This window comes from Paramormyrops kingsleyae, chromosome 24 (assembly GCF_048594095.1).
Source record: "Paramormyrops kingsleyae isolate MSU_618 chromosome 24, PKINGS_0.4, whole genome shotgun sequence".
Lineage (NCBI taxonomy): Eukaryota > Metazoa > Chordata > Actinopteri > Osteoglossiformes > Mormyridae > Paramormyrops > Paramormyrops kingsleyae.
Window position 1 is genome coordinate 6,802,614 of NC_132820.1, and position 27,956 is coordinate 6,830,569.

General features: G+C 42.9%; 2 protein-coding genes and 1 non-coding gene across 7 annotated transcripts; 1 reads left to right on the forward strand and 2 right to left on the reverse strand.

Annotated features, from left to right (window-relative positions):
- slc22a5 (solute carrier family 22 member 5) lies at positions 1–17,314 on the reverse strand. 2 transcript variants are annotated; one of them, XM_072706648.1, is made up of 12 exons: positions 17,025–17,314; positions 16,502–16,561; positions 16,319–16,375; positions 6,301–6,404; positions 5,933–6,087; positions 5,675–5,846; positions 5,244–5,370; positions 3,535–3,632; positions 3,224–3,438; positions 1,747–1,929; positions 644–779; positions 1–215 (listed from the first exon to the last, which is right to left on the reverse strand). In XM_072706648.1, the coding sequence occupies exons 1-12, from the start codon at positions 17,133–17,135 to the stop codon at positions 146–148; spliced, it is 1,488 nt and encodes a 495-aa protein (XP_072562749.1). In that variant the 5' UTR covers positions 17,136–17,314; the 3' UTR covers positions 1–145. The 2 variants fall into 2 exon arrangements, with proteins under 2 accessions (XP_072562749.1, XP_023659399.1); XM_023803631.2 differs by lacking the exons at positions 16,319–16,375; positions 16,502–16,561; positions 17,025–17,314 and adding an exon at positions 7,669–8,067.
- On the forward strand, positions 9,188–27,917 carry LOC111839569 (solute carrier family 22 member 4-like). Of its 4 annotated transcripts, XM_023803630.2 has the most exons (12): positions 9,188–9,325; positions 18,653–18,820; positions 19,456–19,721; positions 19,893–19,996; positions 20,541–20,695; positions 21,502–21,673; positions 22,628–22,754; positions 24,250–24,350; positions 24,870–25,084; positions 25,219–25,392; positions 26,345–26,480; positions 27,135–27,917. In XM_023803630.2, the coding sequence occupies exons 3-12, from the start codon at positions 19,539–19,541 to the stop codon at positions 27,208–27,210; spliced, it is 1,443 nt and encodes a 480-aa protein (XP_023659398.1). In that variant the 5' UTR covers positions 9,188–9,325; positions 18,653–18,820; positions 19,456–19,538; the 3' UTR covers positions 27,211–27,917. The 4 variants fall into 4 exon arrangements, 3 of the variants coding, with proteins under 3 accessions (XP_023659398.1, XP_023659397.1, XP_023659394.1); XM_023803629.2 differs by lacking the exon at positions 18,653–18,820 and having other exon boundaries at positions 9,215–9,325; XR_011985246.1 differs by lacking the exons at positions 9,188–9,325; positions 18,653–18,820 and having other exon boundaries at positions 18,853–19,721; positions 25,212–25,392.
- Positions 21,950–22,041, reverse strand: trnar-ucu (transfer RNA arginine (anticodon UCU)). Its single transcript is given in 2 exon segments — positions 21,950–21,985; positions 22,005–22,041. It is a non-coding gene; the product is annotated as a tRNA-Arg (tRNA).
- Positions 27,918–27,956: the final 39 nt, after the last annotated feature.

Below are 27,956 nucleotides of genomic sequence, written 5' to 3' on the forward strand. Positions count from 1 at the left end.
TCGTTTTAGGATGTGTTTATTTTCCACAAAATATTATTTTTATTTACAAAATTACATAAGTCTTGCATGGACTATTAAGCTACGAAACTACGCAATAATACATATCAACGGTATAAAAGTAACGCTTTGGGTCTGACGCTCGCTCCTATGCACCCTCTTCCTCCGCTTCCTCCTCAATTTCGTGGGCATCGTCAGATTTTTCTTTCTTTTTCCACCTGAGGCATCAAGCAGAGACAGACTGAGGTGCCATTTCTGTGTAAACTGTGACGCTCAGTGTGTCTGAGATCAGCTCCGCCTGGGTACCACTGAGAGCGCGAGCGAAAGATTACTCAAAGATTACTCCAAGGGCGCGAGTATTTCTTCTTTGATTAGTCATGGTTTGAGGTGAACAGGACACCCAGTCTAGCCCTACGAAGGATCGCGGTGCCATCATTAGGAATGTAGTGATGAACAATAAACAAAAAAATCACCTACAAATAATGTAATGCAAAGAGATAAAAATTAATTAATACAGGCCTGAATTATACATTTTTGTTTTTAAGGTTATTTCTAAGTTTCCCAAAACCAAACAGACATGTAGATATGATTTTTTTGCCCCTCCCTTGTTCGGGGGGGGGGGGGGGGGAGTCTCCCTGCCCCTCACCTCAGGATGGTCTGCATATGATGGACAGTCTCAGGCAGCGGCAGGCCGAAGGTCTCAGGCAGCAGGAGACTGAGCAGGCCTGAGAAGGCCGTCAGGCTGCCCATCAGCGTGTAGGGCAGGAAGCGGTTGAATTGTCCTGTGTGATACGGGACAGGGACCGTGTCACTCCTCGATGACGCAAACGCTCCGAAACCAACCAAGGTCTCTAACATGCAGCCATCGTTCAGATATTCCTGTCTGCCGCAAAGCATATAAACAGCAGCCGCCCCTTTAAGGAGAATCCCCGCCCCCCCTCCCCAGTTATATTATCCATTTTAAAAATGGATAATCTCCTATCTGCTCAGGATTGTGGGGGAACCTGGAGATGATACCACTCAGCATATGGTACAGGGCAGAGGTACTTCCTAGCTGGGATGCCAGTCCATCTTAAGACACACACACACACACACCTGTTCATATCTTTATAGGGACTCTCCATTCATTTCTATGGGCAAAACCCTAATCCCAACAACGACGACCTTAACCCCCACCCAGCCCTAACCTTAACCATAAGTAACCAAACAAAATACAAGACTTTAGGCATTTTTAGTTTCCTAATTGCGGTCAGAGATTTTTATAAATTTAAGTCTCCCATTGTGAGGACTGAAAAAATGCTCCCCGCAATGTCAAAATAAGTTTTTATCACATTTTGGACACCAAATAATGTAATATATATATGTTACACTGTTACATTATTGTTATAACACATGCATACAAACTACGAAACTATGTTACTAATTCAGAGACACCAATTCACCTTCAGACCCAGGTTGCTACCCAAAATGTGTCCTGGGCCCTCAATGTCCAATTTCACGTATAATATAACACACTGAAAGGCCCCTGTGAAGGGCCGGGCCCCTGTGAAGGGCCGGGCCCCTGTGAATGGCCGGGCCCCGTGAATCTGCCAGGGTCTCCAAGCCCAAACTAAACCCCTGCTTTGCACAGCAGAAAGAAGCTGGTGTGGTGATAGACATCACTTCTATTACATAACATGCAAAAGTATAACATGCACGAGGCCTACAAGGAAAGTGCCTTAAGAGGGCGCCAGCGAGCGGTAAACTGACCTAAGTAGACGAAGTAGGGCGCGGCGATGCTGCCCAGACGGGAGGCCATGGAGCAGGCTCCGACGGCGGTGTTACGCAGCACGGTGGGGTAGAGCTCCGCGGTGTAGGCGTAAATGATCGAGAAGGCCGCCGTCACCCCGAACTTACCCAGCATCTCCAGGGTGATGGACAAGGAAACCAGACCTGTCCAGGAAACAGAGAAGGCTTTGTCCTCAAGAGGCTGTTTGGATAAAACACCCTCTATGCCAGCATTTACCAACCCGGTCCTCAGGAACCCACAGACAGTCCATAATTTTGCTCCCTCCCTGCCAGCCAGTCCACGTTTTTGCTCCCTCCCTGCCAGCCAGTCCATATTTTTGCTCCCTCCCTGCCAGCCAGTCCATGTTTTTGCTCCCTCCTTATTTCCTGCCAGACAGTCCACATTTTTGCTCCCTCCCTGCCAGCCAGTCCATGTTTTTGCTCCCTCCTTATTTCCTGCCAGACAGTCCATAATTTTGCTCCCTCCCTGCCAGCCAGTCCACGTTTTTGCTCCCTCCCTGCCAGCCAGTCCATATTTTTGCTCCCTCCCTGCCAGCCAGTCCATGTTTTTGCTCCCTCCTTATTTCCTGCCAGACAGTCCACATTTTTGCTCCTTACTGGGAGCTGGGAGAGAGCAAAGACATGGACTGGCTGGGGGTTCCTGAGGACCGGGTTGGGAAACACTGCTCTACATTATATTGTATATGGAATGCACAGTAAATACTGTATGTATGCATGGATACAGTACAGTACTGCCCCTCCAGTAACTGTAGCAGCAATCCCATTCACCTGTGATTTTTTTTTACTCGATCTCTAGCACATTTTGTTTGGGTAATCAATACCTCATTGTGTTATTTAATCAAGTTAATTAATTGAGATAGTAATGAAGATTAATAAATACATGTAATGGCTGTGTTGGCCCTGAGGAGAGGTTTGGCAACTGAACAAGATAACAGTATCTTTCTTTTAAGTTTTTTTTTAAGGCAGATGTTTTTGCTTTTAAAAATGGCATGATGGCATTATACATGCCCTGACACCAGGGGGCGCCGTAAGAGGGTGGAGGTTAGCACGATTCCAAGGGCCCCTGTGGCGTTAGGGGCCCTAAAAAAGTTGGGAAATAATTGGATTAGTCTGGAGTGGGGGGCCCAATATGATATGCTTTCATGGGGCCCAAAATCTTTAGTAACACCCCCTGCCATACACGGTACATGCAGACAGCGGCCCCCTAAAGGCCCCGAGTGAATGAGAGGGACCCTAACAATATGCAACTTAATTGGATTGTTCTGGGTTGGGGGCCCCATATGATACACTTTAATGGGGCCCCAAAATCTTTAGTTTAGCATACAGCTGGAGTATTTGTTCACACAGCGCTCTCCATCGCGGCTCACTCAGAGTCCGTTTCACAAGTGCGTGGAGAATGATCCGCTCATCTGCGCCTCTCTCCCGACGCGGCCCTGACCTTCGGGTACGAACTGAATGAAGAGCAGCACGACCCCGCCCAGCAAGAGTGTGGAGAGGAGACAAAGGCGCCGCGGCACGTAGCGGAAGAGCAGCCAAGCGGAGGTGTAGGCCGGGACTTCGATGGCTGCCGAGATGAAGCAGTTGAGGTAGGCGCTCCCGGCCAAGTTGGAAGTGTTCAGCGACAAAGCAAAGTATCCGATGGAGAGGATGACCCTACGGACAAGGAGATAAAAGCTTTTCACGTAAATAGCACGTAAGCAACGGCGGGATGGCGCCCGGCCCGCAAGGTGTCAAGACGGCGATACTCACCAGACCAGGCCCAACATGATAGAGATGCAGCGAATGTTGCCGGTGCGCACGAGATCGCAGATGTTGTGGGAGCGGGAGTTCACGGGCTTGGAGTCAGCCTGCGGCACACGTGTGACAACAACCGTGTTTGTTTAAAGGACAATGGAGTGGGCCGGCTTTCGGAAAAAACCAGTAGAGAGAATGTCAACAACCAGACATCTGCAGAGAACTCGGAGACCCCAGAGAAGACAATGGATGAGACAGACGGGACAAAATATAAAACCACGATGACACTGTTCACAAGTAAATTTCTGTTTGTGTGTTGGTTAAAGAAACCTTCTGAAAACTAGGTACTGTACATGTCAAATTTGGGTAATTCAGGTCCAGAGAGTAAAAGTCCAGACCGGGATTTTGTTTCAACCATTCAGTTGGGCATAAACAGTCACAGTCACAGAGTACTCAACTGGTTGGTTGAAACAAAATCCCAGTCTGGTCTTTCACTCTCTGGACCTGAATTACCCAACTCTGTATGTCAATATGCTTTAAGTTACCCATTTGTCTTCAGTGCTTGAAAATTGAGAGGCAAAGTATTTTTCCATGTCCGAAGTCTTACAAAAAGTCATGTTATTTTTCAGATTTAAGTGTGGCGCCAACTTGATCATTTGATTATTTGTCCTCAAAAGTATAATGTGAGTTAACACTTCTGCTTCATTTTGTCAGAATCTGAACTGACCTGTGTGTTTCCATGGATAGCAGACAAATTTCTTAGTTTCTCTTATGAAATACTGGGCATTGAAGGCCCTGCTTTATTAAAAAAAGACTCCATGGACCTCTGGAAATTCCTAATATTCCTATATATCCCTATATATTCCAATAATATTAGACTTTTATAACGTTTTTATAATGAATTTATGATGTTAATCTGCTTCCTATAAGAGCCAAAAACTACAAATGCATTATAGTATTGGACATGCTAAAGTGTACAGCGCAAATGACTAATAATTTGGCACTAATTCACACATTCTGTAATTCTGTTATTAAGAAGCTTTTCACAATCTAAAGAGAGCAACATGCATAAATTACAATAAATTATGTTGGATGTGCAATACACTCTTTACTGTTTGTTAATGGTAATATGGGAATCATTTATGTTGCTGTACACTAGTGCAATAAATAATTCTGGTTAATTCTAGTTATTTGGTTCTGGTTAGAAATAATCTATTTGAAGGTTTTACATTGTATATGGCATCTTTACAAGTACTTTGGTATATTTGCATGATTTTTTTAATTATTATTTTTAGCTTTATTTAGTATTTATTAATGCACCTTGGGGTTGTCATAAAAGTAATTTTGTTGTGTTACACGATGACAATAAAGCATTTGAATCTTGAATCTTGAATATGGAAAAAACTCAAGTCAAATAACCTCATCTAATACCTCGGAGCCCATACCTCAGTTGTATATTCAGACATTATTAAGAATAATTCCCTGGGACGTTGATTCATGCCTTTAACATGCTACTACGTTGAAACCATCACATCCTGGATCTTTGGAAACAAAAATTCTTATTCTTAGGATTTTCAAGGAAATTCCCCTGCAGGGGTATAGCAATTAATGTTACGTCATGCGTTGTTTTTAATTTTATAGAAACCGTTTCAATAGTTCAGGGACGTTCCATCATGAGTGCTGCCGGTGGATTTAATGACGAGAAACGAGGGGAAACAATGCACCTGGACAGATTGGAAAATGGTCTCCGGGGCTGTGACTCCGTTCTTCCTGGCCGCGTCTCTCAGTACAGCTTCAGCTTCCTCCACTCTGCCCTGGGACAGCAGCCATCGGGGAGATTCCGGAATGAGCCTGCGCCATAATGAACTAGGAGTAAGGGATGATCTGGCCTGGGTTGCCAGATTGGTCAACATCAAAGCATAAAAAAATAAATCTGACGTATCTGAAATAAAGGGAGAATTGGCAGAACGTTCTAGAAGCTTCTAAAAAGCAGACTGATGATACTCATGATTGGGCCCCATGAAAGCATATCATATTGTACCCCAATTGTGTCCCAGATTTTCAGAGGCCCTAGGAATCATCCAGACTTTCCCTGCCGATAAGACGAATTATCTATGGATAGAAAACACAATGAGGTGTCATATCACACACCTACCACCAGAGGGGGATGTAGAGGAAGCCGGGGAGAGTCAGGACCAGCAGCAGCGTTCTCCAGTCTCTTATGAAGAAGGCAACCAGCGGAAGAACCATGTAGCCGATGGCAAAGAAGATACATACTCCCATGGTAGAGTAGATTATCCGAACCGACTGGCTTAAAATTTCGGTTCCTTCAGGCACAATAAAAGGGAGACAATTTTACATACATTACGTGCTGTTTAAATGCAGAATTAAATGACTTCACAGACATACGTACCTAAAACAAATGCTGCGACGTAGTTGGAAATCTGGCCCATTCCGACTATAAAGAAGAGCGCGCAGAACATGACCCAGGATGTGGAAAAGACCTGGAATAACGTAAACAAGGTCTGAACTCCCATTGTTGCAAACAGCACCAGTTTCCTCCCAAACCTGACAAACACAAAACAAAGCATTAGTTTAATTGTAATTATTACCTTACAAACTCATTAAGTGCCAGAAAACAACAGAGATCCTAATGGTCAAATAGTTACGGCGATTTTAATCAAATTTACCTTTCACAATAGAATTTTGAATCCCATTTTTATGAACCCTAACGCAACAGCAAAACACAAGTGCTGTCGGAGATGTTCCTGATCTCCTCACCTGTCGGACAGCTGTCCGGAGGCAAAGGAGCCAATTAGGACGCCACAGAAGAACAGAGAAGTCGTGAGAGGGACCTTCCATTTGTCATCGCAAACAAGGTCCCACTGCAGTGAGACAGGGACAACGTGGGTGCACGGCAGTACAAATGGATTTTCAAATTCAAATTCAAAAAACTTTATTTGAATAAAAGGCACACAGGGCCGTTGAACAAGGACACAATGACGTTTTATACATGCGTTCATTACGGCACAAACAAACCCACGCACAAAATACAGTAACTGTGCAAACGTCATAAACAGTCAAAGAAAATGATGCTTAAATGATCTTCATGTTGAGGTAAAACTATGATTGTATGCCTGTCGAAGTGTGTCATCTTAGCCGTTTCAAAACCTCTGCTAAAATCACCCCAGTACACCCATGTACTTTTGGACGTTGTGTAGCTAATGGACATCTGTGCTGTGCAGGCTTCCTGCAAATATTCCAAAAACATTCCAAGAACATGCAGTTTAGATGAACTGTCTCTAAATAGTCCACAGTGTGTGACTGTGCTCTGAGAGACTGGCATCTTATCTAGAATGTTCCCCAACCCTCTCATCCTGAACTCTAGGCTCATCACAACGATGTAGTCGACATATCTTTATGAAAAATGAGTGGATAGTTGGACATCCATCCATCTTCTATACCCACTATCGTAGGGATCCGCAGTCTATCCCAGAAGCTACAGGAGCAAGGGACGCAATAGCCCAGGATGGTCGTTAAGTATATTCACTGTTTTAAACCTTGTCATTAAATCTCTATAACCAGAGTATAACTACCGCTCTGTAAAACTTTACGTTTCAATGAGGAAGCTTGATCTTTAGCAACATAATGATCTCATAACGTTCTAATAATACAAACTGCCTGGCGGACAGTCACTAGGTGAACTGTTATTTGCGAGTATTTTATGACCGGTGGCCCCGTGACTTTGCCGATCTCGCCGTCTTCTGCTGCCCCAGCAGTGCAGACACTTATAAACTCCCCTCCGTGACAAAGTGGCCCGAACCGGACAGGGGGCCCCCCACTTCGGACTGATGCCTGTCATCTCAGTCACCGACAACACAGGAAATTAAATTCCCTTTCATGTGCATTTTCAAGGAAACACACACACGATTACTGTAAATACTGTAATACGTGGAATAGCAAATATAGCCTACAGCAATACGAAGTTTCTTGAATTCGCGATCATGACTGCAGCCTAGCTATTACTGATGCGGGAACGATGAAAATTACTTCCCCGTTATAATGGATAAAGAGAAAAACTGTAATTTTAATAAATGTTTTTCATTAGTAACGGAAGCAACTTAATGAAATCTGTGTGACTCGTCTTACCTCGGTCACGATGGTAGAAATGTAGGTGCCGCGATCGTACACCCACCCGTCTCTACAGCCTTCCTGTTGTATTCCGGTAAGGTTCACATCGATCCCCGGTAAGTAACCTTTATCCGAGAAGTCTCTTATCACATCCAGCTTGTATCTGCTGCATGGGCTCTGCCGCAGCGAGCCGCTTTCCTCCACCAAAGGCAGCGCGCTGTTTCGCCACGCCGCGCTGAGGTTCGCATCTTCGGGGATCCGGCAGCGGTGAGCCGGGGTGTCCCCGAGGAATACGATGGACATGCCGGTGAAGCCATTCGGGACAATGCTCAGGCTTAACAGGAAGAATATGGCTCGCTGAAACGGTCCCCATTGCCCAAGAAATAAGGTGACGTCCTCATAGTTTCCGTCGTGCATCGTAAACAAAAACGTGTCATTTGTGTAAAGTGAACGGAGCGTCCCTGGCTTTTATAGTGCACCTTGTGCCGCGTGAACCTATAGTGCTAAGCAACCTACCCCCAGAAAGCGGTCAAAGTACAAGCGGGTCCCTTTTTATCCCACTCTGGGGGTCCCACCGACAGCTGTCAGGAATCAGGGCGAATTCACAGATGTGGTAATTGGATCGGAGCGTTGTCCGACCTGCGAGCGCGGAAAGCCAGAGCCCCCAGACCCACAAAGAGAACGCGACCCCTGCGCGGCAATTTCTAAAGTCTGCCAAAGGAAATATGTCGTGCTCACCTTTGACCTCAGACATTACTTCCCTGTTAAGGTCATAAACCGATTTAAAACCGCATTTTGGTAATTATTAACTAAAGTAATAATAGTAATAAATTATACACTTGATTAAGCATATTTCTTTCCATCAGCAGTTTTTCCATTAATACACAGCTAACAGAATTGTATTAAAACGTTAAGTTATAACATTAAAAGGGTCCACTTCAAGCTTGGTGTAATTTCTTAGGTAAACGTGTTACCTGATTATAATGCAATATATGCACATGAAAAAAAACAGCACATACATTTTTTAAAGCTAATGAATTATTTAAATCGTTTAAAAGAGAGAGAGAGAGAGAGAGCTGACACAACTGCATGTGTCCTGATGCTGTAAGATTCTTGTGCAGGGGTGGAAATTTCAGAACCAGAGCACAAATCCAGACCAAGGTTTTTTTTTTTTTTTTTACTGCCCACCACCCAGACCAAGGTTTTGTTTCAACCTACCAGTTGAGTTTAAAGAGTCACAGCCTCAGAGTAAACACCTGCAGTTGATTGAAACAAAACCTTGGTTTGTATTTGTACTTTATGCACCTGAACTTTCTACCTCTGCTCTTGTGTCTCCAAGGAATGTAAACATTAGTATCTTTATAATAAACACGCAATTTACTGTAGCTTGACAGAAGTGTAACGATTCCCCACTCACAGGCAAGCCAATAGAAATACGACAAAAAAACCACAGTAAATTTAAGGAGTGAATGCAGATTACATTATGTTCTCACTGCAGTGATCCTTCACGGCCGCGGCTGAATAGGCCTATTTAGCGGCCCGACCTATTTAAAGTTCAGTCACGTGCGGTTCTCTGGCAGATTTCTGGCGGGAAGAAAGTAGTACAAACAGTGACAAATTGGCAGAAGAAGGAGACACCACAGAGAGAGAGGAGTCTTACAGAGGAATCAAAGGAGTAAGTCTGGTCATTGTACAACTGTAAAATGTGACTTACATCTGCAAAGAAATCAAATTCGGTTTTACAGCATTTGGTACAATTGTTTGCTGGCTAGTACATCTGGGGGCTGTTGGAATCTCAAGCATAATAATTATAATAATAAAAATAACGGGGTTGGAAAGTGGAAAGGAGGTCATCATCTCCACTGAACAGCAATTTTGAATTTCCAGAAAACGAATAGTGGAGGAAAGTGCAAGATGCCCCTAGAGAGTGAAAGAGAGTGAAATGCAGCAAGACCAATGTTGCAAGTTGTATCTGTTGCAATTTATGCTGGTTAAATGTACCACAACCCTGAATTAAATAAGAATTATGTAAAAGGTATTTGACCAAAATGAATCTGCTTTTCTTTTTCCTTTTTGACAAACCAGAGTTTGTGTTTATTTCTGGAATATATCTCTGGAAAAATCACTGGAATGGTTCATGAAAACTGTTTGGCTGTGAACACTGACTGACCCTTAATGGGGAACCGGAGGCAGGAGCCAGAGAGGAGCAGTTGTTGAAAGAAAATTGGACATTGGTAGGGGAGGCGTAGTGGGTCTGGTATGTCTTAGGCCTTAGGCAAGAGGAGACTGTTTTTAATACTGTGTGACCTCACTTCATGATAGCTGCCTGCAGTTAGTTCTGCAGAACCTGAAGAGAGATCGGACCTTGGAGAGATGGACAGCGAAGAAGGGGGGGGGGGGGAGACTGTCTGCAGGAAGGGATTCGAAGCTGCCCCAACTGGTGCACAAAGAGTTGTAGTTATAAAGTAGTTGCAGTAGGCCATACACAATATGTTATACGGTAGTGCAAATGTATAAGTAATTGTCACGTTAATCACATTAATCAAATGTTAACCATGTATTTACAGTGATTCAATGACAATACATCAATATGTCAATCATTAATCAAAGGTCAACCAAATATTTACAGTGATTCAATGTCTATATAATCAATATCTATATCCATATCTCAAGTAGGAGCCTAGCAGTCGAGGTAAATTAAGCGAAATGGGTGGATTTTACCTTGCTACGAAGGTGAACCAATAGAGCATTGGAATTGTGTTTGTTATACGTTTGAGCTCAGTTTGTTGGCGTTTTGTGGCCAATCGGGGCTTAGAAGTCCTTATATGGAATTCAGAGTTATGGTTTATTAGCTGGTTTCTCTGTGTGCTCGGGGTACTTGGTACCTGGTGTGACGGGAGCCCTTTGGTGGATTGCTTGAATAAAAGAGATTACTTTGCTCACCAACTGAGAGATCCAGAGTTTTATTCTAAGTGGCTCAACTGGAGTTATCAGAGAGGTTGATTTATAATTTCCTACCACACTAACTAGCTGACTGCTAACAAATGGGATGCTTTGTAACTGGATGACATTGCCAGAATAGAAAGCACTTGAGACAAAGCATTCTTTAGAGAGCACCTCCATAATAGCAACTGTGCCTTTTAAAGCCCTTTAATCGACCACAGGCATTATGTACTTGGCTTGGTTATATATATCCTATATTGCTTAAATATATATTCCCGTCTGTGTACTCAGTAGCGATGTAGAGTCAAACAGATATCCCTGGACTGAAATTTCCCATCGATAAAGACAATTAGCCCTTCTGTCTCCTCGATGAACGTCAACTCTTATGAATATGCTTGATACGCACTCCGATTTTATTATATTTGCATTGTATATTTTTGATTTTGCACGCGCAATTCCTTAGACACGAGCGTGCGGAATCTGAGGCTGCCGAAACATTCTGCCAAGAGCTTTTCTACAAATCTGTAAAACCTTACTGGTGCCCCCTTCTGGCCGCATGGCAAACTGCCAAATTGGAAGTTAACCCTAGAGGCAGCGTATTGTAAGGAGTACTGTGTATGTCACTCCTAGGAAGCTCCGCGATGTGCACTGTGACTTTTATAAAACAAATGTCAGCAAGTCTTATAGTTACCGTGTGTGCGCATTTGTATGTCACTGGGAGATCTACAGTAGCTTTGGGGAGTCAAAGACTGGGAATGCCCTTCTCATTCAGAGCTACACGATTCTGGTTTTCCGTCACCAATTTTCACTGCATCGTGAAGCTTCTGGGATTGAATATCTGTGTCCCCTCCTCCCCCAAAATTTAAAGTCTTATCTTCTCACTGTTGATTCTGACGTGACTGTTTGCCAAGAATCTATTTAAAGGCATCAATTCAGCAAAAATGGCCAATTGTCGCCTCAGTCAATAAGTCCAAATAAGTAGTTTGTCATTGACCAACTCTTGTTAGATGAAATTCTTCACTTTGGAAATTATTTTGGGAAACTATGTCGTTGTTCTTTATATTAGAAAGCGTGTTCCGTGACATGGATATGGAAAGACCACACTTCCCATTTTCTCAGGGGGGTCAGACGCGTGACGAGGGGTGGTATGGTGGTGCAGTGGTTAGCACTGTTGCCTGAGACTAGTGATATACTGGAGTATTTCATTACATGCATAATATTATTCTCATAAAGAGAGGAAATAACTGCCCACCTTTTGCACTTTTCTCCTCTTATTTCCTCTTTTTTGAAACCGGCACCTGATGTCTTACACCTTTTCTTGCATTTGTGTTACTTTGGCACCTGAGCATCAATACATCACATCACACAACATCACACAACATCTCCCAACGCTGCCAACCAAGAGTCACAACTAACCAATCTCTCCTTAGTGGTGTCCAAACTGACTTTATATCAGGAAAAAATGCAACAATGTGTCTGTGAAAGTATATATTTACAGGATTATAAATGAATTGTGATTTATTTAGTAGCATTTCGTAGTGTGACTGATTTTACTAGTTCCATTGGTTCTATACAAATTTAGAGGTGCACTATTTGATAGATTCCTCCGCTCCCCCCTCCTCGAGCTTCCACTGGGGCCACTGGAGGCCAGCCCAGCCCCACCCCTGTCCCCATCTCATACCTCTGACTGGCAGCCTGCCTGGCTCACAAATTATAATCACGGCGCCCCCCCCCCCACCACCACCACCTCCGAAAAGATTAAGTGACCCACAAAGACCCCCGGCAAGATGCCACCTTGGACGGCCGCCCATGCCGCCCATACCTAAATCTGCCAGTTGGTGTACCATAAAGACCAATTTTCCATTAAGACCATGAGGTGCCCAGAACAGTGTCCTTAGTGGAAGTGTAGAGGGTTTTTGCTTGACTTCATTCATATTTTTGTTTAGCTTGCTGTAAGTCCCTACTTTCACACTCAAGGTCTGTCTTAAGCAGTCTTACTTCTTACGCCAAATGGCCTGGACTCCATCTATCGCCGTGTCACTTTCTCTCTCCTTTGGAGGAAGCTACTATGATAGAGGTACATTTGATATGTTCGATATTATCAGCGATACGCACTATTTCTTTCAATTATATTCATTATGTCTTTAAAGTAATTATGACAATGCTATTTTTTATTTTCTATCAGACATCTAATTTTAGGTTTTATTCACCTGACATGTTTCGACGTTCGCTGTCGTCTTCCTCAGAGTGTTACCGGATGTTATCGGTAACTCATTAGTTATCAGCTGATGTTCTCGAAGGCATGGCCTTCCCGTCTGGATTGACGGATCGGTCACGCCTTCAGCTGTCTGTTCGTCCCCTGTAGGATGTCACTCCAGGTGTGTGAGAGCATGTATGCTCCCTCATCCCGGTTGATGGTCCTCGGGCTTCGTTTCCGGATCTCCATGGCCTCCCTGATCCAGCGCTGATGTTTGTTGTCTTCTGTGCGGATGACTTTGGCATTTCCCCAATCCATGATGTGGTTCTCCCTTTTGCAATGATCTGTTATGGCTGATTTGTAGTTTACCTGTTGTGCCTTTTCTTTTACGGTCCGGGTTTGTCTTATTGCTGTCTCCTTTTCACACTCCTTCTTATGTTCGCTCTTCCTTGTAGAGAAACTCCTCCCTGTCTCCCCAATATAAGTTTTATTACATGATTTACATGGGATCTCATGGGATCGTATTGCATTTACATCAGCTGATAACTAATGAGTTACCGACAACATCCGGTAACACTCTGAGGAAGACGACAGTGAACGTCGAAACATGTCAGGTGAATAAAACCTAAAATTAGATGTCTGATAGAAAATGAAAAAATAGCAACGCACTATTTCTATTTCTGACTTCAGATGATACGAATACAGCGGCCGTACTCTGTAGCTGATATTACTAGGCATGTAAAATCAGAATAAGCAGGAATGAAATGTTCAAGGGGTTTACCAGGTCATTGCTGGAGCGCCGTAATCAAGTTACATAACGGCCAGACAAACCGTGTCTCCTTCTGAACTTCAGACTAATGTGGACCCTGTTAGATGACTGAGTCTGCCTTTCTCCGGTATGAGGTTAATCGCTGACTCATTAGCAGTTGCAAATATTAGTAACACTTTACTTAAGGCCATGCTTTTAGTAATTTATAAACCCATTCATAACAAAAATGAATATAAAAATGTATTCATAAAGCATGTAAACATGCCTGTAAATATTTATAAAAAGACATAACACATTATAACCATGTTTATTGTGCAATATAAATGCTTTATGAACTTCATAATGCATTATAATTGTCGGTATAAGCATTGAGGTTGCTTTGTTCTATAATGGTATGTATTGTCAGGGTCAGTGTGACCCTGTCCTTTGTGTCTCCTCCCCATTTGGCCAGCAGGTGTTGTTGGCCTTCCTGTCTTCCCTGTTACTTCCTCCAACCCTTGTGTTTTGCTTGCACCTTGAACTGCTATGTCGCTCAGTGGGCTGAGCAGGTGACAAACTGAATCATCTGGTCATGGGTTTGAGGCTGGCGTAAAACTGAACCACCTGATCCTGGGTTTTAGGCTGGCTTAAACTGAACCATCTGGTCGTGAGTTTGAGGCTGGCGTAAAACTGAACCACCTGGTCGTGGGTTTGTGGCTGGCTTAAACTGAACCACCTGGTCGTGGGTTTGAGGCTGGCTTAAACTGAACCACCTGGTCGTGGGTTTGAGGCTGGCTTAAACTGAACCACCTGGTCGTGGGTTTCAGGTTGGCTTAAAACTAGCCTCACCTGTTTTTCTTATTTGACTTTTTATTTTTTCATGTTTAGTATGAGTCTGTTCCCAAGTCTTAGTTCCTTCCCCTGGTTTGCCCTCCTTGTGTTTTGTGCCTTTGTGATTTTGTAATTTTTCTACTTTGCTTTAGCTTCCTAGTGTCACATTCTTTCCTAGTTTATTAAGCGTCTTATAGTTCAGTGATCATCTGTTATTAATTCCACCTGTTGCCAGTTTTTCTGTGCCGGTACTTGTTAATTGTTCTGCCTGTTGTCTCTGCTGATTGGTTGTTTTGCTTCATAAGTCACACCTGCCCTTTGTTAGTCCTCATTGCCGGTGTATTTAAGTTTTTGCCTTAGTTTGTTTCCTGGTTGGTTGTTGTGTGTTAGATGTTACTCTGTGTTTGTGACTCTGCCTGCTACTTGTGTCGCCCTGTTTCTTTGTTGGGTTACTTTATTATTTTTATACTTGGTTCCTGTTTTCCCAGTGGGTTTTTTTTTTTTTTTTTTAAAACCCCTCCTGGTCCTTTTAATTTGTGCCCTTCACAGTGTTCTGCTTTGTTAATAAGCCCCTTTAGGAACCGCTAGTGCATTGTCACCTTTTAGTACTGGCGCTGTGCCATGCTTAACAATCTATAACGTATTATGGTTGAGAGCTTCATAGAGCAGTCGTAATGCATAATAAGCATGGCTATAATGTGTTATGCCTCTTGATAAATATTTATAGTCACGTTTATAATGCTTTATGAATGTGTCTATAAATTATATAAAAACATGGCCTTAAGTAAAGTGTTATGAGTCTTATGACTAGGAAATCATATAGAGGATGGCAATGAAAATGTCCAGTGTTAATTCAGGAGTGGCTCATGGCCTTAATATGTGGTCTTACACCAATCTGAAGTTAATGGGGGTAACACATTGTCCTAGTGGGAAATGCTACTAAGGTAGTGGGTTTGGATCCCACTGCCTCTGTGCCTGGAGATTCTACCGGTGTTCCTGGGGGTTAATTCTGAATGCTCAGGTTTCTTCCCGCCGTGCACAAATCCGTAATCGGGCCCTTAGTATGTGAATGTGCCCAGCAGTGGACCGGTATCCCATCCAGGGTGTCCTGCATCATGTTACAAATCTACTGGTTGATATTTTGATAGTAGATGGGTGCAATTTGTGTCACATATACTATTTTTGATCATAACACTGGGTCTTTCACTGAATTTCAGCTACAAATATAGTTTCAAACCTTTAAAGGGATATTTTTTTTCTGTGGTGTGCATTTGTTACTTTTACTCACTTTAAAAAATCATTCATATTTATCATCTACTGCCACCTTGTGGTGGGATGTGTTTAGCCGAATACATTCTTTTCTCAGTCAGATTTTATAGGAAAATGAAAGTAGTCAAAGCAAGGGCGTAGATTTGCTCTGGACATTGGTGGGGACCTATGACTCCACCCCCCCCCCCCCCCCATCCCCTGCCCCACCCACCAACCCCGCCACCCCAACTCCGTCCACGGAATGCATGTTTTTTAATATGCTGCAAAATGCAAAATCACTTTACATTAATACTAGCAATGCTTCGATTGATATTAATCCACTCGAAATGCAATTCATTAAGTTAAATTAAGGAATAGTGTAATGTCAAAGGAATGGAACCACTTAAGGAGTAAATAGTGAGTAAAGTTTTTTGGGGGGCTGGACAATGCCTTTAATAGGCCTCACCTTTGACCCTAACTCTTCCCCTCTGACTGCACTAGTACCTGACAGGATTGCCATCTGATGAAATAGCGTGACAAAAAAGTGAGACATGTCAGTTCAAAACTTTTGCCAAAAACACTAATGAATCACTTACATCCTCAGCCTATCACTCCTCATAATGTTAAATATTAGTATAATCAACATGTATAATACACACACACATATTATAATGTTATATATAATCAACATTCAGATTCACCTCCTGTGACCTTGCCTCTTCACCTGAACTACAACATGGCTGATCTGCTTCTGTCCCCTAATAAAAAAACATTGAGGGATTCCTTATGAGCATTGACAGAGAACGCCTCAGCCTATTATTGGTAACAATGTTAAATCTCAGGACAACTAGGTATAATAATATCAAGTCATCGTTCAACATCACCTGTGACCCCTTCTCTCCATCACTGTCTGATGCACAGCACAGTTGTTTAGGTTCTGTCACCTGACAAAACAGGATAAACACATGCCATTTAAACAGCAATCATTTTATTTCACTTTTTCTGAGTCTTAGTGTGCAGATCTCGAATCAAATCATTAATGTTTGCCAAGTCAGTGGATGCATTTTAAAAACTTTGTGCGAAGTGGATTGTCTATTGGTGAACTGTCAATAAAATTCTAGCTATGGCAATATTAGTATGTAGCATATCAATTTCTTTCACAAGACTGATTTCTGACAAATAGTCGTCATTAGATTAGGAGAACTGACAGGGATCATATTTATACTTCTACATTTAGCTGTTTAATCTGCTGTTAGTTTTAAGTCCGTATTCACAGACTATAGCCTGCCCTGCTATAATGAATGTGCGTCAAAGCGATAAAAAAAAAACCCACTAGCATTAACGTTAACTGTTGTCGTTACTTTGATGGACTTTGATGGATTCACTAGCGAACTTGAAGTGACTTACACTTTTCTTTGAAAAAAAGCTCCTTATGTCCAGCTTCTTTTTTTTTGCTGCCGCCATCCTCACATGTGTCACCCAACACACCTTCTTGCACGGGAAAAAAATCCACTGCATTTGGCGCTGCTTGTATCTGAACGCAGCCACAGCCTCTCACATGATAGCAGGGAAATGCACAGCCAATCAAAATGTTCATATGTGTTTTGGGGGCGGGAGGACTCAAGGAGAGAACGTGATTTATCCCTTTCTGCGTGTCTAGGTTAATGTTGACAGCACGATTGTTTTTTTTTTTTTTTTTAAGTGGATTAAATTATTGGTGGGGACATTTCAATGGTCGGAGGATATTGGTGGGGACACATCCCCTCCGTCCACCCTAAATCTACGCCCCTGAGTCAAAGTACATTTCAGTGACGGAATCAATTTTTTTTATCAGCGTCTTTTGTGTTTTCATTGCAATAAAAACAATGTAGGCTATCAGTTCTTGTCCAGCATTGTCATGTAAGGAGCAAATAAAATATTGTAAAATAAAAAATAAAAAAGACAGAAGAATAAAACATATCTGACTTTGCATGGTAATTTTCCATATGTTCTGCATTTCTGTTCTGATTTTGACACATCAATCTACTACTACGTAAGTCTTTCCCTATCGAATAATTTTTGAACAATGCAAATATGCCTGCTTTTCATCTTGAAATCTTCATGTCTTTCAAAAAGACATCTGGAGGAGTATTTTTAGCACGAGCTTAAAGGAAGACACGCCAAGAACTATTCAAAACATTAACACGCGACCTTTAACGCGTAAACAAATGACAGGTTTAATTTTCAAACCGCGGCTGGACGCGAGTAATAATAGGCTAGATGATATTATTACAATCACGTTAGGAGTTGAGAAATCATGCTATCCCAGGATATTCTCCTTTGTGTTTGTCCCGGACAGGACAACTGAGGACAATTGAAGTCAAATTTCAATCTGTGTAAAAAAGAAACATTTGAAAAGAAAGAGAAAAACTCCATGAAAACATTCTGGCTCAGTAACAGTTCATGCTGCATGAGTAACTAACTAATTACCTCGGTCAGAGTCTGCGGTTGAGGGACCTGGAGCGTCTCCCAGTCTGCACGGGGCACTGGTCCTGGATATGCCAGTTACGTAACTACCATGTGCATACCAACTTTATTTTTACGAACTTTGGTTTTCAGTTGTGTTTTTCGAATCAGAATTAATTGTTTTTAAATGTTTTATGTTCTTTTGATTTTTTTTTCATATTTTATATCCATATAATTCTACGCATTTTTTGTAAACCATTATGAATGACCTTTTGTCTTTGAAAATGTGCAATACAAATAAACTTGACTTGACTTATGTTATTCACCAGAACAAATAAATACAAACTTGTGAATAATGAATTACTATAGGAAAAATTAGGCCTACATGGTAATTTAACTAAATGAATTTCTGCAGCTAAAACAATGCTATTGCACTTCCTTATTACATAAAATATTTTAAGATAACATTAGCTAAAGGCCAAATTTATTGCATTTATTTTAAACCTTCACTTCCCTATAGCTACCCACTCGTTCTGTTTTCATGGTGGTGTACTGGATTTACCCAGACAATGTGCTTATTCACTTCAAAGGTTGATTTACGCTGCTAGATAGCTGCGTACGTACTCTACACTGAAGGCTACGGCGTAACTCCCCGGCAATGTGACTACAGGCGTCAGGACTACGGAGTTCGCTGCGGCGTAGATTACGCGCTACCTACAGCGTAGATTCTGTTGCAGATGTATAAATTAGACTTAAGGGTAGGTACCCAAATACAGTTTTAGCATGTAGACTCAGACACAGAAGGGGCAGATGGAACATGTGACCCCCGTGAGTTCATTTCGTCAAGTTGGGGTGTTAGATCTGCAAGATCTGCTTACCTCTGTAATTTTTTTGCAATCACCCTATAGATGTTACTCTATGGGTAACAGACCTGCTATGCAACAATGACGAAGTTCAGTATTTCATTTATCCTCTCCCGTCCTCTTTGGTAATAAAACATCTTATGTAATTGTTCCCTGTCTTATGGGTTACCTGGATTTGTTACATCTTAACACCAAGTCATGGCCGGAGCTGCATTCGATGATAATTAACCTTCACGCCTCCCTTTTCTTGGTAATGAAGGAATAGATGGTTAAACCCTCATTAAGGTTGACCCTTGCCATTCATAACTTAATTAAAAGCTGTCTGACAAGGCTCTCCGGATTCAGAGCACTTACAGCCAAGAAGCAATATCGAGAAATGAAGGGAACTCCGATGCATGGCAAAATTAGGGATTATGACGAAATAACATCATTCATTGGAACGTGGGGACCTTTCCAGTGTCTGATTTTATTTTCACTGGTGGCCAGTATTTTGCCGAATGGGTTCATCTGCATGTACATTGTGTTTGTAGGTGACAGCCCGCATCACGAGTGTCTGATTCCCGAAACCTACAACATCAGCGAGGCTTGGCGACGCGCGATCGTTCCCGTGGTGATGCAGGATGGCGAGCGACGGCGTAGCTCCTGTACCATCTACAGCCTCGCGGCCGTCAGCAACTTCTCCCGACTTGGCTACGTTCCAGATGTGGACGTCGACGTTAGCGAGATAGAGCAGGAGAGCTGCAGGAACGGCTGGAAATACAGCAATGAGACTTACCAGTCGACCATCGTCACTGAAGTAAGTACCTTTTTTCATGTATATATTGTCGCTGTCCGATGAAGAAAGTGTATCTCCAAAAGTCATCAAAAAAGGGTCGTAGTTGATTTTCATCAGACAGCGATGATATACTTTTACATTTTTTCATCATCTCAATCATGGCAATTAGCTTAAATCCCGCCTCGATTGCAGTGGGACCTGGTGTGTGACGATGAGTTCAAAAGGCCCTTGACGACTTCAATCTACTTCCTGGGTGTGATGGTGGGGACATTCATCTCCGGCCATCTATCTGACAGGTTCCTGTGTGCTTGGTTCACACTGTACATTTACGTTTTACATATTTGACAGACACTTTTGTCCAAAGCGATGTACAGGTGAGGAAAATAGCACATTACAAACATACATGCAATTAAAGAGTCAACTAGGCATAAGAAGAGCTAGGCTGAGATTCCAGTGAAAGCTTAGCAGGAACTACACAACATCTTCTAACAAAGCAAGAACCTAATTAGAGTGTTCTAGGACAAGTGGAACCTAAGAGCATTCAGGGAACGTAAAGAGGGATCGGGCTAGTAGAGGAATTAATGGAACAAATGGGTCTTTAGGCATTTCTTGAAGATGGAGAAGGTGTTTGATGACTAGGCATAGACATTTTGGCAGAAGGTGGGGGGTTATGGAGGGAGGTGCAGGTCTTGGTGGCATTCTACCCAAAACAACTAGTAGAGGGAGGAACACCAATAACAGACCTAGCAGGTATAGCGTAGAGATTTATGCTGCCAAACTGGCCAATCAGAATTGGTTGCATAATTGACTCGGGAATTGCAACGCTGTATCCCTTCTCAGGTATGGTCGGAGACCACTGCTCTTCGCAGTAATGATCATGCAGATGGTCACCATCTCCATCCAGATCTTCTCGCCTAGCTGGGAGGCCTTCAGCGCCATCTTCTTCTTCGTCGGCCTTGGTGGATTCTCCAACTATTTGATAGCCTACGTGTTGGGTCTGTAGCACCCCTGCTGCCTTGTAACACTCCTATTTCTATGGCAGCTTTTGCCAATCTATTTCCTTCTATGAATTACTCGGCATGAGTCAAAAAAAAAAAAGTAAATTGCTGTTTGTGTTTGTTTTAGTTCTTAACCAGGAAAATTTGTTTAAAATGCACGTGTCTTCTGAATAGTGGACTTGCGTAAGAACAGGTGGATGTTCTTAAGGTAAAGTCCAGAAGGTAAAAAAATGTACCGATTTAGTTTCAAACTACCAGATGAGCGTAAATATGCAGAGTCACAGAGTACGCTACAGGTTGGTTGAAACGAAATCTTGGTCTGGATTTTTACCTTCTGGACCTGGACTATCCACTTCGGCATAAGAACTATCTGTTTTAAACATTTCTGGTGGCAATCAAGTTCTCCTTGGCATTACAGCACATCCTGTATAGAGGCATGTTAAAGAATCAATGAATGACTGTAGGATTGTAATGATTCATTATGTAATAACACCACATACTGTGTCAATGCGGATACCCATTTTGGTTGTTTATTACAAAATGCGCAGTATTACATTTTTCTCATTAAAAACTGTAACTCCCGCATTTTGTAATAACCACTGCAATATGTATTAATTTATTACAGAATGCAGGGAAATTCAATATATATATTGTGTCTAAATTGTCTATTATAAAATGTGACAGATTATTACAAAATACTGGTGGTATTACATAATGAAGTGAATATTTGTTACATAAGGTGTTATTATTACATAATGCGTTGTTACAGGGATTTACTTTGGTGAATATGATGCACACCACAGGCTCTGAGATCCTGAGTCCACAGACCCGGGTGGTCTTCTGCTCCCTGGGGGTCTTCCTGAGCTCCAGTCTGGGCTACATGGCGATGCCCCTGGCAGGGTACTTCATCCGCAGCTGGAGACTGCTGCTGGTGGCCATGGCTGCTTCCGGAATTCTCTATATCCCCCTGTGGTGGTAGGTGTGCTGGACGGAGCCAGCCGCCTCCAGCTTTCTCACGACAGACTGTGGTGCATCGCTGTACGGAGTGTTCCGGAACATTAGACCTAGCTGCAAGTAATTTGTTTAGCAGAGTCTTTTTTGAAAAGCAATGTACGGTTTAGGTTTAGGGTCAGACAGTCCCTGGAGTGATTGGGGGTTAGGAGCCCTGCTCGGGTGCCCAGTGGTGACATCACTTTGCTGATCCTCAGACTCAAACTGACAGCTTCCAATCATACACACCAGCCCCAAAAGTGACTCTGGTGGGACTCGAACCCACAACCTTTGAATCGCCCCTCAAGCATTTGACTAGAAGTCCAATGCGCTATCCATTGCGCCACAGAGCCACTGTGGTTTTTGCTTAAGAGGAATCATGGGAACTGATTTTTGTGTTTAAATAGGTTTTTTTCTGATTATTTCCTGAAATTCAGCTCCTGGACTTGGAAACAGGTGGGGGGGAGGTGGGTATGTTGGCACAGTGATACAGTGGTTAGTACTGTTGCCTCACAGCCCTAGAACCAGGGTTTGAGTCCCCACCATGACGTGTATATGGAGTTTATATGTTCCGTCTGTGTCGTTGTGGGGCTTCCACCCCACAGTCCGCAAATAGGTTAAGATACCAAATTCCCAGTAGTCCTGAATGTGTGTGACGGTGCCCTGTGATGGTACCCTTTCTACAGCCTTGTACCTGTAGACTCTGGGATAGGCTCTAGACCTTCTGCAACCCTGAATAGGACAAGCAGTTACAGAAAATCGATGGATGTATTGGACAGACTTGGAAATAGCCTATGTAAACGCACTAAAATGATTGACCCCTGTATTTTCATTAACATTTGGAACTACTGATTAAAAATGGTCTGTATTACATTTCCAGCCAGTGGCGTGTAGTTAATGCACCATCACAGCATTAAGGAGTCAGTGTGTGTTCCTCAGGATCGTTCCAGAGTCTCCTCGCTGGCTACTCTCCCAAGGACGGGTACGAGAGGCTGAGGCAATCCTGCGAGACGCTGCCAGGAGGAACGGGGTTATGGCACCGCCGGTCATCTTCACCCAGACGGAGGTGAGTGCCCAGAAATTACGTTACTGCTTGATCTCTGTACCAATAGCGTGTTCTCTTATGACTGGGGCAGGCGGTGCCCAGGTTATGAATAAGATCCACTCCTTAAGTCTGTCTTTACGTTGAATCTGTAGATAAGTCGGAACAATAATAATACGGTACATAATAATAATAATATAGTAATAATAAAAGTAACTACATACAGTACTGTACCGTACCTCAAATATCACATTCGTTATTAACCATTGTATTTTACGTGAATTTTTAATATACAGACGCTCCTCTTCTTACGAACGAGATATATTACGAACGGCCATTCGTAACTTGAAATGTTCGTAAGTCGTCATTCAACATCATTTTAAGGGTATACGCAAGTACAAAGAACTAGGATGCTGGGAGTTACGCACGCTACGCTGCTTCGTGGCGGGAGTAGCGGCCAGAAGTCGTGCTAGGCGGAACTGGCGAGCAGGAAAAAAAATTGATGTTGCGGACCGGAAATGGGAGCCCAAGGAACACAATTTGGACTTACAGTCCTCTTTGTTTATATGTCTCAAAGTTCGTAAGTTGAAAGTTCGTAAGTAGAGGAGTGTCTGTAATAGGCTTTAGGACAGTATGTTCCTAAGTACATCCTGTACAGCCTGTGCAAGAGTTTCAGGATTATGTCATTCTAATTGAGAATGTTCTTTCAGGATTATGTCATTCTAATGAGGATGTTCTTATTTGTTTGTTTAAACAAAGGTGAACATGATAGTTACTAAAACAAAGGACATTTCCTTACTCTAAAGGTTAATGTGTCTTGCAGGCATGTCTAACTTCTCCTGGAGTCACATCAGTCTTTCTCAACCCGGGCCTCAGGGACCCCCTGACAGACCACATTTTTGCTCCCTCCCAGCTCCCAGCCAATCAAGAACACCGAATACCTGGTAAGGGTGTGTTTGGAGTTGGGTGGGAGCAAAAATGTGAACTGTCTGGGGGTCCCACGGAACTGAGTTGAGAAACGTTTCTCTACATGTGCCAAGAAGCTTCTAACAAAAACACCCGCCTTCAATCTGGCCATTTTGAGTCCTTCACTGCAAAATATCAGTGCTGCTTCAGTGGAGTTCATCAGTGACTGTTACAGTACTAACATTGTATGGACATAAGTACTGGCCGGCACAGAGCCCTGACCTCAACCCCATTGAACATCTTTGGGATGAAATAGAATGGGAGATTGTGAGCCAGGCCTTCACGTCCAACGTTGGGCCTGACCTCACAAATGCTCTTCTGGGTGAATGGGCAAAAATTCCCACAGATACACTCCAGAATCTTGTGGAAAGCCTCCCCAGAAGAGTGGCAGCTGTTATAGCTGCAAAGGGGGGACCAGCTCCATATTGATGCCTATGGATTTAGAATGGGACGTCTTAAAAGTTCCTGTAGCTGTAATGGGCAGGTGTTCCAGTACTTTCGTCCATACAGGGTATGTTACCGTGCACTCATGGTGCTGCTGCTTTCCTAACAGCTGGAGTACATGGTCTCTGTGAGAAACAGGAGACACAGCATCCTGGATATCGCGAAGAGCAGTCATGCTGTCTCCATCACAGTCCTGTGCTCTTTGCTGTGGTGAGTGACCTCGCCTGCAGAAGGTCAGATCTGCAGAAGTACACTCTCCTTCCAAGATCGTAGTAGGAAATATGATGGGAGATCTGGTGACCCTAGCAACAGGCCCCCCTTGGTAGATTTTGCTGACTGGGGGGGGTCCACTGAGTTTGCCAAATGGTGATTGAAGCATCAAGGGATGGTTCAAACTCACGCAATAATTTACAAGGGGGGGGGGGGGGGGCTCAATCTATTCTACATAACAATTCAGCCAAAAGTTACTGACTGGTGGCTCACTTTTTGGAAACAGGGATGACATTCATTAAGTAAATGGCGGCGTTTTGTTTTTTTTGTGTTCGTTTTTATTTTTATTGTCACCAAAGGTTAGATTTGTTTGTTCATAGAAGTTGGTGAGGACAACGCTATTGTCATTTAGGCTCTGATACGTAAATAAAAACATATAATCGATGTATGGTGCACTTTTTTATTTTCATGACTGGACCGCATCAGTGGTCCCCTAAAATGTGTTCACTGTTTTGGAAGGACGGTCATCATTCTGGGATACCAAGCCCTCGTCCTAAACACCTCCAACCTCCACGGGAACCCATACCTCAACTGCTTCCTGTCAGGGATCGTCGAGGTTCCTGCTAACTTAGTTGCTATGATCATGCTGAAATACTACTCCAGACACTTCTGCCAGTCTTCTACCTTACTCCTAGGGGGCACCATAATCCTCCTGATTCGCTTCAGCCCTGCAGGTAAAGCTTGCCTGGGATGCAATGAATCCCGTTAGGTCCAGCTTGGGTGGTCTGTGCTTTTCGTGAGCCTGGAATGACAGCTATACCCCCCCATTCTCCACCTCCTCCCCTTTCCCTCCACCGTGAGGACGCAGGAGTGATGATCTTCCTGGAGATGCTGGGGAAGTTCTGCATCACCGCGGCGGTTTGTGTCTCTTACACGTTCACCGCCGAGCTGCTACCCACCGTGCTGAGGAACACGGTGATGGGGATCTGCTCCACTTCGGCCCGCGTCGGAAGCATCCTGTCACCCTTCATCATACACCTCGGTAAGGCGACTTCAACATGAGCCTCAATTAATGTGCCATTCTAAACAAAAACGTACAGCAAAGGATTCTGGGTGCCACTATGGAATCTTGTTAAGATTAAAAGGTACTAACAGCTAGAAGAGTTTTGAATATATGTTAGAAAAAGTGTCTCAGGTTGGTTTTTATATCTATGCTGGAATTTTTTGTACCATGGATCTGAAATATAACTCTGGAAAAAAATAAAAGACCACAGCAAAATTTTCAGTGTCACTTGTTACTCTATTTATGAGTAACTGGCTGTGTAAAATGCACATTTTTTTTACAAACTCCAGCCAGCCTCTTCCCTGTTTCTCATTAATGAAGGACTTCTTCCTTACTTTATGTTGCTTAATGGGACTGCAATCCTGCTTCTAGAAGCCTGTTACGAAATTGTCCTAGCAGTGCACTTCACGCCACTTAACGTCTCCCATTCTTTTCGAAGGTCACTTGAGGTCATCCTCTGATTTATGAGGCTCTGTCGGATAAGCTAACGGTCATCTCTGGCATTAGAAAGTCGCTTCCTCCCTTTTACCTGACTGGTGTCTGGACCTTCCCAGTGTCTCCTGCTTCCCCTTGTTCTCACGTATTGCTCTCTTAGAAACTTTAAGCCTGGAATCAGCTTGCCTCGCAGCGTAACCTCCTGCCAGCAGAACCAGGATTAAACCAGGATTTTAAAATGCAGATTAAAAAAAAAAATTTGGAGTGATCTCCTAATTTGTTCCAGAGCTGTATTTGAAATAGCTATATGACTCCGGTAAAGGAAATACAATTTATGTATACAATTAACTTCAGCCTAGTGCGTAACAATGGAAAGCTTGTGTGTGATACGTAGATGCATCCAATGAATCATTATAAAAATCTACAGTGTTCTAGTGAGAGCGCCATGCTGTAATTTGTGCCACATAAATGGAAGATATGGCGTTGACCTTGACAGGAAACCATTACAAGCCCCTGCCCTACATCCTGATTGGGGGGGTCACTCTGCTGGCTGGCCTGCTCTGCCTCCTGCTTCCTGAGAGCTTTGGCAAGCCCCTCCCAGAGACGACAGAGCAGATGCAGGGTCTCAGAGGGTGAGCAGACAAGCCATGTGAATCGAATGTTCTTCCCCACAGTGTTGTTATTCATTAAAGAGCATCTTCCCTCCCGAGAGGAAATGGAGCCCAGTAGCCAGCAGACCTTGTCACAAACTGGTTAAGAGCAGATTCCAGTCTGTATGAAGTGGCTTTACATGAAGTAACTCTCTTAAGAAGCAAAGCCACACCGACTTAAAGTTAGATCATACTCTGTTTCGAGTTTTCGATCAAGAAAGCATCTATCATGGGCTTATATTTTGGCTTACTTTAGCAAATTAAAAACATTCGCGATGCTAGTGTGGTATAACTGCTGTTTTTAAAGCAAACGACTGGTTTAGCGTTACAAAATCCAGCGTTTCTAACGTAGGGCGTCAAACAAACTTTTTTGAAAACAAATGGAAAAGTACCAGAATGCTTCTGGAAATTTCTGCTGGAATTTCCCCTCAGAAGCATGGGTGACGATATTAACCTGGAATGAAAAAAAACCCAGTAATAAAAATGGAATAAAAACAAGCATGATACAGGTTCCCCCCCCCACAATTAAGTGACTTGAGTGCAATTGTATTGTTTCATACATTTTAATTCAAATAAATTTTTTTTTTATGTTTTCTGTAACAATGGATTGTAATATATTGTTTTGCATACCCACAGGTTAGGAAAAAAGAAGTTACAAATATCTGTAGCCACGGAAGGCCGAAGCCTTGTCCTGAAAGAAGCAAAGTTCTAATGCAGCAATAGTTGGTGTTAGCAGAGTACAGTAATACGGGTCATAACTGTATATTCGTTTTCCTTAGAAAGTTTGTTTTTCTAATGTAAATGTATCACCTCTGGTCTTTTGGACCCTTATTTTTCCAAACAAATTACTGTAAACAAGTTGTTTCATCACTTATGGAATCTCTATAGCGGCACATATAAACGACCGTTTCTGTCTCTGTAAAAATGACATCACGACGGCTTGTTGTCGCTGGCAACAATTAATTTAGTTACATCAAAACATACTGGGATGTGTGGTAACGGCAGAGCGCTGGGTGATATTTTGTGTTTTCGTGGTGATTGATCACCAGCCACACGATCAGGGTTTTCATTCAGTGAAACCCAGGTGGCTCTGATTAGAATGATAGACTTTTTAGAGTTTTCAAATGTGGTTAGCTGGTGGACATGAAAGACGTGTTATTGGGGGAGAGGACATATTGTGAGCAATTTCTCTTTGTAGTGTGTGGTCGAATTTAGGGTTATTTTAGTTCCCAGCCATTTTTCAGTTCAAAGGGGTCGTGACCTGCGTTTTGGAAATAGTCCTTTGTTTGATTACACTCTGCTGTGATTCTTCTCTTCTCTGTGTTTTGGACAGAGCTCTCCTCCACCATTTAGGCTGGATTTTTGATATATCCCTCCGAATGTATGTGATGTGTTCCAAATAAAAGTGATAAAAGCTGATTTTCCACCATCTTGTATGTTCGTCACGATAATAACCTA